The following is a 10,973-nucleotide window of genomic DNA, read 5'->3' as shown; positions in this document are numbered from 1 at the left end:
AATGGGTCAAGGTTAGTGGCAGACAATTGAGCCATGGGGGAAAAAAGATCCTGAGGAAACCGTCCTATGGGGGGAAATAGTTCCTGGGGAAACAGGGTCATGCAGGAAGAGGATCCAATAAACAGGTCCACAAGGGAAGGTTTGTGTTGGTTGACCCCAAGAAGCTATAGCATGAGACAGGCTTGTATGTGAGTGAAATTTACTTGATAAGTATGGAAGAATGACTGTATATTCATACAGACGTATAAGGTCACATAATGTGTGTTCTTATTTTAAGTAACTGTACCTGCAAATGGTGTAAGCAGAGAGCTCCTTGCATCACATACAAAGATGGTCAGCAACAGGCCATGCTTCATCATCCTTAGGGCCAACATCTGTGAGGACAATATGCCATTTAGCAAAGTAGAAAGTTCATCTATATATCATGCAGTACTCCATTCCCCATCAATAAGATAGGGGCCTGATGCCTGGATACTAAGTACCGGCATTTAAGGCAAGGGTGACAAAACCCAATGGGCTCAAGTGACATCGACTTAGCAATGATCCCGAAACAACCCTCAGACGGAAACCTTTATGGTTCCCATCCAGTAAAGCACCTGAACACAATAGACCCCCCAAAATCGATTTGGTTATATGGTTACCACCCATCCTGGTAAATGTTTTTCTGGATTACAAGAAACCATTTGGTTTGTCACTTATGGAAGAATCACCTCACCAGAAGAATGCTTTACATGGACAAAATGGATGGTGGCTGCCCCTATCTAACATATAGTTCATATAATCAAATCATATATCCAGTTGGAAATGTAATAACAAACATGTCAAGAGGCATCGAAATGTAAGTTTATGAAGCTGCTGCTACTGTATCTGTAGTAATGGTTCATAAACATGTAATGCACTTCTATAATATGTTAACAGTTGCCCCTTAATCTAACTGTTGACACTGATGTAATTCCTAGCACTGAAGCTGAAGGCAAAAAGTCTGTTTATGTCAAAGGAGATGTTCACATTTAGTTTGCTGTAGGGTTAGCTCATTTCACTTCTGCTGGAAGCAGCAAGACGCTATATCCTCGAATTCGCAAAAGTACGTCCTGCCAAGACATCGACAGAACCAGCACACGAGTGTACAATCTCCTCCATAATGCTGGTCACCCTTTTCTGCTCAGAAACAGAAGAAAGCAGCCCAGCCCCACTAGTACTGTCTAGTGGAGGAGGCCCATAATGCACGTAGCATAGCCTCCACGACATTCGGTGGATAGCACGAGGTTAGAACCCGCCATAAAAAATGCCATGCATAAAGATTCAATGCTGAATGGGGCTTCTTTGTTAGGGAGTTGGTACGGCACGCCCTTCTCAACGGAAGTGAGCTGGGGCACAACCTATGCAACACTCAGGTGTTAAGAGCAGATTTCTCCCAGTCAAGTCTGACCCTGCTAACTACGTTTAGGAGAACTTTGGATGAAGGAGGGGGAAACAGATACATGAGTGTCTGCTTCATACAGTTCTCCTCTAATGCATCCAGTGTCCCGTCAGCATACATTGTATCTTGGATTGGTAGAGCAGTGACTGCATTGGTTTTTTGATGATAAATAGGTCCACCAGCATTTGGCCAGACCTGAGAACCAATTAGTTAAATATACCCCTCCAAAGAGTCTCTTCAGCTAAGGCAAACTTTAACCTCAAAAGAGCTTATACCCTATGGTTCTTCTCCACAAAAAGTACTGAGTCGACAGGTACCAACAGCGATGGTGAGCTGCCTTATTTCTACCGTCTGTGTCTTGAAGGGCTTTGACCTTCACATATCACAGTATTTGATGCAATGTACTGCTACTTGGTTGTCCATTCGCAGTAGCCTACCCTTTGTATCTTCACGTTTAAGTGCTTATCATGCTATCTCTGTCCAGATCCCCTGCTGCTGTTGCCCCTCTTGACTGCATGATCCACCCCATGTCTGGGGCATTGGTTACGATTGTGTGTTAAGAGAGAGTGGCGTGATTAATCATCAAAACAGTCTCCTAGGGTCTGCAGGGACTGGATGGAGCATGTGCCGAGTGCAGCTTTCTTTCTGCTGGGATCACGTTGACCTCCCTTGGTAGATGGCAGTGGCCGAACGTGCCAAGGGAAAATACGTTCGCTGTTAAGTTCAACACCCACGGCAGAGACTCCTAGTGTCTTCGTGACTTCAGGTTGGCAAGAACAATCCTGACCAAATTTCCTCATATGCAGTGTGCATTATTTGGGGAAAGGCACATTCAGACTTGCCTGGAGTCATACTCCAGGCATAACCAGATTACTTGCTTCACAGAGGCCAAGGAAAATTTTTCCATATTGATTTTGAAGCCAAGCCCCACAGCTGCATTGATTACCTAACTTATATTTTGGGACACTCCTCCTTGTTGGCTGCTGTGAGGAGCCAGTCATTGACATACATTAATACGGTGATTTTCTCTGATATCAAATGACACACCACCACCTTTGTTAGTCTGATGTCGACACAATGAGCTAGACAAAGACCGACATGCCAGCATGTTGACTGGTAAGTAACTTCTTTTGCTCAAACTGTTATGAATTTCTTGTAACACTGGTGGATGGGAATGTGCCAGTAGGTCGTATGGAGGTATAGTGTTGTGAACTATTCTCTCTGACGGACATGAAGTCGAACCTGAGTTGTCATCAGCATCCTGAAGCAGTGGGTAGTAATGGACTGTTTGAGATGGCAGAGGTCCACTACCAGTGTGTCTTGTGATGAATCCTGCTTGGGAACCGTGAAGGCTTGAGAGACGACCACCAGCCCTCTAATGAGCTCCACCATCCCTTTTTCCAGCATGTTGTCCAGAGGGGGTCTTACCTTGTGGATTGGCCTCACAGAGGAGGGAAGTATCTTGAGGGTAGGAAGCTGATGGCTAAGCATGTGTGCTGTCCACCATGACTGCGGCCAAGCATGTGTGTGTGGTCTGCCAGGTATCTGGGAGAGGGCTGCCTTGAACTAGGTGAGCCAGAGCCCTGTGGATCAGTACATGTCTTATGACATTCCTTTGCTAGTGTTAATTTTTGTGGTGTGGGGTCCTTGGTCCATCTTGTCACACTGGATGTGTTTCTTGGTACACATGGAATGCTTGTTATGATGAGTAGAAGGCAATCTCCGCCATTGGAGGGAGGTTAGAGAACAAGGCGGGAGATGTACTGTACATGGGAGGAGAGCATATGCCTCGTTCACATAAGCATCCAGGGCCAGGTGAGGAGGAAAGGAAGCCTCCTGGATGATTGCTTTCCTAGATACTCATTCCGTCATGGTGAACGCCATGTTTCTAGCATTAATGCACTTCTTGACTGCCTTTACTGGAGATTGTTTGCAAGTCATTTGAGCTATTTTTGAAACTGAGCCACCACTACCAGTACAGAACCTGAGTAGTTAGGTTGCTGACGGGAGCTAAATCCAGAGAGATGAGCAACAATGACACTTTTGCTGCTTTTCACTGACACTGAGAACTGGCTTGGCATGACCCTGTGAAGGGCTCTGAAAAAGTGTCAGGCCACTCCCCAGAAATGACAGGAAGTGGTCTGGCAACAAAGACGAGGCAAAAACACAGTCACTTTCCAGGCATTGTGGTAGTAGACGTCCCACTTGGCCCAGGAGAAGGAGGGTGTCTCCACCAATGCTCCGAGAGTGTTGTCTTCTGAAGCCATTAGTTGTACAATGCTGCCTTCTTCAAAGGATGATAGGGCAGTCACTGCACCATTGTAGGCATTTGTAACAGATATGGCACTGATCATGCATAGCCCTGCACTTGCTTGCACTTTCTTGAACCAGATAGGGAGGGACTGGACTTCTGTGGTTTCCTGCACCATTAACCCCTACACCGCGGGCTTGTTTACCAATTACTTGCGTGTCCCGCGGGGTTATTTGGGCTCCGACAGACTCTCAAAAAATATTTGCTAAAAATCAGTTATTAGTCCTAGAATAATAAAATTATATATGCTTATAGCACATACCTTCAGCTTTCTCCTGGAATGATTGTTGAGCCTTCGTCTGTTTTCGTAGGACTTGTGGAGACCTCTGAAGTAGGGTAACTAAGTCTCCACTTTACACTTCCCGACAACCCGTTATATGATTACCACAGCCAGATACAAACACTATAAACACTATTCTACCATTTTCAAGTAGTTTGGGATCCATACTAAAAAAAAAAACAGTGTGAAAGCAATGGAAATTACGAGCGCGTCTGATCGCCGCACTTGCGCTAGTTCGCTCTAGGCACTCTGTCATTTATTATTCATAAAACCCCTCACACTTTATATTTCTATTACTATATCACACTTATATATATCTGGAGTCTTTCTCCTTAAGTTTCCTTCAGTCGTATTATTTTATTGTCACTGAAGTCATTCTATTTTTCAGTCAGTAAAATACGTAGAGAGCCACGGATTCACTCAAACTGTTATAACATAAATTATTTGTACTCATATTCTTATATTACTAATTACTTACATTACTATTTACATTTTCTATTCTGTTTTCAATATTTACCCCTCTATTTTACTTACAATATGTTATTCACTGTCACTTTCAGTAAGATGAAACTATAATACACTGTTCAATCATAGGAACTGAACATCCATTGCTTTCACCTGCTATTTACACATTATTTACACATTATTTACACATTATTTTCAAATAATTCTGCTTCCACACTTGCACTGTTAGAACTGCTTCTGGCTGTGATAATCGAAGAAGCAGGTTACACAGAGGGGAACCTGGCATTCAGCGCACTGCCAAGAGGTGCGTTTATGCTCAGGTGTGCGGCGTGTGGTATGCGCACATACCTGACACCTGCGAATCGCAGCCTTCCTTTTCCCTGTGGCAGGCATTAGCTCAAGTCTGTGCCGATCCATATACGCCCTCTGCTCAAGTCGGTCGGGAAGTGTAACTGGATGGCTCCTTGGAGTTGCTGCTTGCACCTTACCATATTTTTCCAGCAGCTGCTGGACACAAGTCCTGGCGAACAACCTCAGGGAGAAGGACTTGGGTGGCTTTACCTTCATCTTGTACAGGATGAAGGCATTCAGCATCGTCATATCTATGAGATGCAGAAAAACTTTCCTGTACCACCTAGTATTCTTCCTGAGGCAGTCAATCTCACCAATCATCATGTCGGACTTGTCCACCAGCCGCATGTTTATATTATAGTCCAACACAGCATCAGGTTTCATCACAGGTTCGCCTGTCCTACGGTCGACCTTCCCACTGTCTCTCATCTCCCCCTTATGTACGGTGGTGAGCATGTGCACGACTCTCTTGTCATGCCACCGTATTGCCAGCATCTTCTCAGACTTGCGTAGGTGCACGTCTCCTCGCTGCGAGTTTCCTGCCTCTGGTAATTTGGGGAAGTTGGCACGATTACTTTTCACAGTGCCGCAGGAGCCAATGCCGTGCTCAGAAAGGTATTTGGCAAGTTTCGGTGCTGTATAGTAGTTGTCTGTATACAGCACATGATTCCCACCAAAATACTTTTCTAGGAGCACTTTCACTACACAGCCTGAGAAGCCAAGGGGGTGTGTTTTATCGAGATCGACAGTGCTGGCTGAATATATGACGAAGTCAAGGATGTACCCCGTCTTACAGTTGCACAGTACAAAGAACTTAATTCCAAAGCGATGGCGTTTGCTTGGAATGTACTGGACAAACCGAAGACGTCCTCTGAACAGAACCAAGGACTCATCAATGACAACCTTCTGAAATGGGTGGAAGAATGACATGAACTTATCCTTCATTCTGTTCAGAATCTCCCGGATCTTCCAGAGTGGGTCGGTTTGGGAAGGTACATCATTATCGGCAAAGTGCAGGTTTCCCATGATGTTCCGGAAGCGATCTCTGGCCAGGTACTTGTTGAAGGTCGGTGAGGGTAGTAAGGGGTCCATGGACCAGTATTCTTCCAACTCATGCTTCTTGGAGTGTGGCATAAGAAGCATGAGGGCAAAGAACACATACAGCTCCTGCACTCCCAGCATGGTCCACTGTTGCATCTTGGCTGCACCTGTACCACTAGCAGCACGTTGTGATTCGAACCTGTTGGTCTCATCACATATGTGCTGCATGACTTCGTCATCTAGGAAGGCCAAAAGGTAGTCGACACACTCAGCATTTTCGTCCATAGTGAAGGCAGGCTGAACTCCTGACGAGCTCTCATCGAAAACCAGGTTTTCGGGGACAAAATCTGACCCTTCCGTCCACGCGAAGGCGTCCAGGATTCCCTGGCGTGGCGGTGGAGGGATGGTGGTGGTGGTGGTGGTGGAGGTTGGCTGAGAGGGAGGCTTATCTCGGTCAAGGTCACTCGCACTGACCCTAGGTTGCCGTACAGCACTAGCAGCCCTTACCCTACTAGCTACACTACTTCTCACTCTCTTAGATCTACCTCTACCTCTACGACCGGCCTTCACTGTTGATGCTGGTGGTGACTCCGACGACGAAGACTCTGGAGATAACTCAGCCGACGATGATGACGAGATGAGTAAAGCGGGGCTTGGGGAACGGGGAGGTGAATGCTCTCGTGACTCATGGCGGGCTGGGTCACGTGGGGGCATTGTTCTGGGGCTAACACGCCGCCTTTTCACTCCCTTCCCAAATTCTTTTCCTTCCTGCACTAAAGGCTCCTTTCCCTTGGAGCTAGACACAGATTCACTGGTAGGAGCACTTGTTGTCGCTGTTTCTGGCGCGATAACTTCACCCGGCTCATCAAACGATTCACCGGAATCGTCAAAATCGCTGTCCATTATTATCATCGACAATTCAGCAAGTTCTCGTGCCACTGCAGAGTCACTGAGGCCTTTCCTGCTTGCCTCAACACTTTTCTTGGGGGTAGAGGTCACGGGGCCCTTTGCAATGGGCGCAGAAGCGGCAGGAATGGCGGGGCGCGAGTGCGACATGTTGTCTCTGCAGTGGAGGACAAGGAACTAAATGCCGCGGCTTATCTGAGAAGGGAAGGGTTGACAATGACACTTTAGGCTGACTGCTGCTAACTTAAAGGCTAATTTTTTATAGGTAGAAAATCTTGGCAATAAATAAAGAAATAGGTACTTCCAGGTGAATGTAAATGTCAATTAGGATTCTCCCTTCCTTTCTGATATATATTTTTATTACAGACATCGATTACAAGGCATAAATCAAAGGGGAAATTACCATTGTAATGTAGCGAATGAATGCACGTGAGGTTTTGTCAGGTGATAATTTGGCAATTTCTGGAGTATAACACTATCACTTACCTGTTTTTTTTTTGGTATATATTATTGGGTAAAAATATTGGGAATAGGGCTTATTTCAATGGATGAAATCTGTGGAAAAAGAAGGGGGAAATTTCCGTAGCGCAGCGCGGCGTGAGAGGTGAGAGGAGAGGGTAATGGAGGGCAGGTAGGGAGGGGAGTCATGAAGGGGGTAAATTATCTGAGAAGGGAAGGGAAAATCTCGGCAATAAATATAGAAATAGGTAGTTCCAGGTGACTGTAATGTAGCGAATGAATGCACGTGAGGTTTTGTCAGGTGATAATTTGGCAATTTCTGGAGTATAACGCTATCACTTACCTGTTTTTTTTTTGGTATATATTATTGGGTGAAAATATTGGGCATAGGGCTTATTTCAATGGATGAAATCTGTGGAAAAAGAAGGGGGAAATTTCCGTAGCGCAGCGCAGCATGAGAGGTGAGAGGAGAGGGTAATGGAGGGCAGGTAGGGAGGGGAGTCACGAAGGGGGTAAATTATCTGAGAAGGGAAGGGTTGACAATGACACTTTAGGCTTACTGCTGCTAACTTACATGCTAATTTTTTATAGGTAGAAAATCTCAGCAATAAATATAGAAATAGGTAGTTCCAGGTGACTGTAAATGTCAATTAGGATTCTCCCTTCCTTTCTGATATATATTTTTATTACAGACATCGATTACAAGGCATAAATCAAAGGGGAAATTACCGTGGTAATGTAGCGAATGAATGCACGTGAGGTGTTGTCAGGTGATAATTAGGCAATTTCTGGAGTATAACACTATCACTTACCTTTTTTTTTTTGGTATATATTATTGGGTAAAAATATAGGGCATAGGGCTTATTTCAATGGATGAAATCTGTGGAAAGAGAAGGGGGAAATTTCCGTAGCGCAGCGCGGCGTGGGAGGTGAGAGGAGAGGGTAATGGAGGGCAGGTAGGGAGGGGAGTCAGGAAGGGGGTAAAATAGCTAAAATGTCAACAATGGATGGGAGTACAGATGAGATTTGGAGTGCTGACTAGTGTTGGACATTGGCAGTACTGATATATGATACAAGCCACCACTTGAGAGCCCGGGATAATTCAAAATAACACAGAATCACAAAAGTGACGCCCCGCGGTATGATCCATTGTAGCCGAGCGTCACGAAAGTGACGCCCCGCGGTTAAGGGGTTAAGGCCCAGTGAAGATCAATGTTCTGGCATTCTAGTAACGATTTGTCTAACTGCTCTTTGAAGGTTTTGATGAATGAGACCTGCACATGCAGCTTCAAACCCTTCATAATTGGCTGCCAGTTAAGAATCAAGTCGTCATCGTTGGGTCTGTCCATTCCGTCCTCTTCGTTCTCTTTCCCCTGTGAATGTAAGGGTTTGTAGTTGTTTAAATGAGGTTGGGGACTCTCCTCGACTGGGATGGATAACCCCATCTGGACTCGTAGTCAAGTGATAAATGAGAATCAAGTGATGAGGAATGGGATGGCAATGACAAAGAAGGACAATACCAGCATCTAGCATTCTGGCCACATTATAGCTCTGCAACTGCCTGATGTAGTTTTAGTCAACTGCAGCAGTGAATCTAAGGTAAGTGGAGGAATGGAGGCATGGGAGTAGGCTGAGGTGGGCCAGCGAGCTGAGAGAGGCTGTGATAGGTGGTAATGCTTGATCTCCCCCGTTGCCCTCTGGTCCAGGGTGGTTGGTGGTGGTGAGTGAGATCTCTGCCATGATCCGGTATAGTGGGTAGGTACGGGAATGTCGTTTGCTTGTCTCTCTCGACGCTCTGGATGGCTGGAGAAGCCATGTGACGAATTTTCTGGTTGATACCACAGGTGCTCAGGGGATGTAAGGGGTGATGTTGTTATGCCCCCCTCTATGGCCACTGTCTTCCCATTCACTTGTGTCTCATTAGACCGGGCAGAGGTGTTACAGAAGGGAGCTGTGTCACTGGACATCCTTCTTTGGCAGAAACCAATTTTCACTGCTATCTCACTATCCTCCCACATCAGACTACATCCTTCATGAGGAGGTGCTTGCTTTGAGGACCTCTTCCATTGGGCTGCCAGCTAGGTGTATTCCAGGAGACTATCCAGTTTGGGAACAGTAGACAGGGCGTCACGCCACAGACATAGCGTGCCACAACACTGGGCAATGAAGATATCACCCTTTGTACATGGGCTGTGAGACTTACAAAGCACTGGGCAAATCTCCACCTGGTCTCCTGGAGCATCCTCTGAAGGAGCAGGCCGACCATGGATGGGGAATGTTAGCCTGGGAAGGAGGGGTACACAGATACATGGGAATTAGAAACAGATGGCTGCTACCTCCTCCCCTTTCTTCTTTCACTCTTCACATGGGACTAGGGGAAGTTCAACACAAGTGAACCTCCCTAGCCATCTGCCCCAAGGGGTGACACAAATCCCCATGAAAAAAATAGAACGTGGGGGAAGGTCAGGTAGAGGAAGAGAGAGGATTAAGCAGGATAATTCTCCATAGGGAAGGTACACATGTGGCCGTCACCCCCTCCTGGGTGAGGATGGGGGGGTGGTCATCAACCACGTAGTCATGAGCAAAAAACAAATGAACACTGAATCATCCATTGAAAAAAAATCATGACAGGAACCCAGGTCTTGAGACCCAGGCAAACAGAACTTAGGGGAAACAAGCTGGGAAGGAAGTAGCTTGCCAGGCACATGGATTTTGCAAGCTGCACACCATATGGAGCAGTCACCAATACACCTAAAAGCTACAAGTAACTTAAAATGTAAAACCTTATCCTGAGCCCAGGGCTAGGGTAGTGACAGTAATGCGCTTACCTTGCACAGACTAAGCATTGTGCTTCACATGGGACAGAAGGACCAAAATTAATGACCATGGAACTTATGCTAAATTATTTGTCAGCAGAAAACAATGACTGGAGCCTCGGGCAAACAAAGGAAGGCATCTCATGATGGATATAGCCCATCGTTCCTGTGCTGATTTAAAACTGTCCTCAGTGGTGCAAGCAACACACTAAATACTATACTGCACCAATTGTGGCCTGGATAAACAGCATGACAGAAGAATTCTGGCGTTTAAGAACAGAGTGAAAAAGTTGTGCACCACATGTTCAGACAACATACTAAAAAACTTACATTATACTGACCTCATAAAGAGTAAAAATTTATAATAAGCAAAAATCTAAAATATGGACCGAGAGGAAAAACATAGCTTGGGGGAAATAGCTCATTATGCTTGCACAGACAGGCAACTGTGGCCCTTGGGGCTAAAGACAAGGAAGCCAAAAAGTTCACATCATCATCATCATCATCATCATCATTATAATCCGGATCTCCATTCCTTGGATTTGCATCATGCAACAGAGGAAGCCTACCCTGCTTGATGAAATCTGTGCTTCAGGAGGAGTAAGCAACAACTCTAAAAACCATATTTTCAGATCTCGTAGAGAAAGACTACCGTACGGTCTAAGCCCTGGCAACCTAACATGGCAACAACAAACCACTGCATTCATACAAACTGAAAGACTGCTCACCTTGTGGGACATCAAACCAGAAACTAACACACTAAAACTCAGAAAGACAAACAACAAAAATTAAACAAGGGCATTCGCCGCAAGATGCAGGATCAGCAGCCACGAGAGTAGAGGTACTGAATGGTGAAGATGCTCGTGCACATCTCATAGAGGTCGGACGCTGACCCCAGGTGTTTCTCATGCATAATGAGAGAGA

General features: G+C 45.6%; 1 protein-coding gene across 1 annotated transcript in view; it reads right to left on the bottom strand.

Annotated features, from left to right (window-relative positions):
- The window catches only part of LOC145397062 (glutamate receptor ionotropic, kainate 1-like), a 75,907-nt gene extending 73,080 nt beyond the window's left edge, over positions 1–2,827 (bottom strand). The window contains exon 1 of the mRNA XM_080270274.1: positions 2,663–2,827. Within this exon, the coding sequence (XP_080126400.1) occupies positions 2,663–2,827 (165 nt within the window). The remainder of the gene's footprint in view (positions 1–2,662) is intronic.
- Positions 2,828–10,973: the final 8,146 nt, after the last annotated feature.

Source organism: Coenobita brevimanus, chromosome 40 (genome assembly GCF_032717465.1).
Source record: "Coenobita brevimanus isolate Jiangsu-jjx chromosome 40, ASM3271746v2, whole genome shotgun sequence".
NCBI classification, from domain to species: Eukaryota; Metazoa; Arthropoda; class Malacostraca; order Decapoda; family Coenobitidae; genus Coenobita; species Coenobita brevimanus.
The sequence above is the reverse complement of the archived record's forward strand: the minus strand, read 5'-3'. Positions and strand labels throughout refer to the sequence as shown.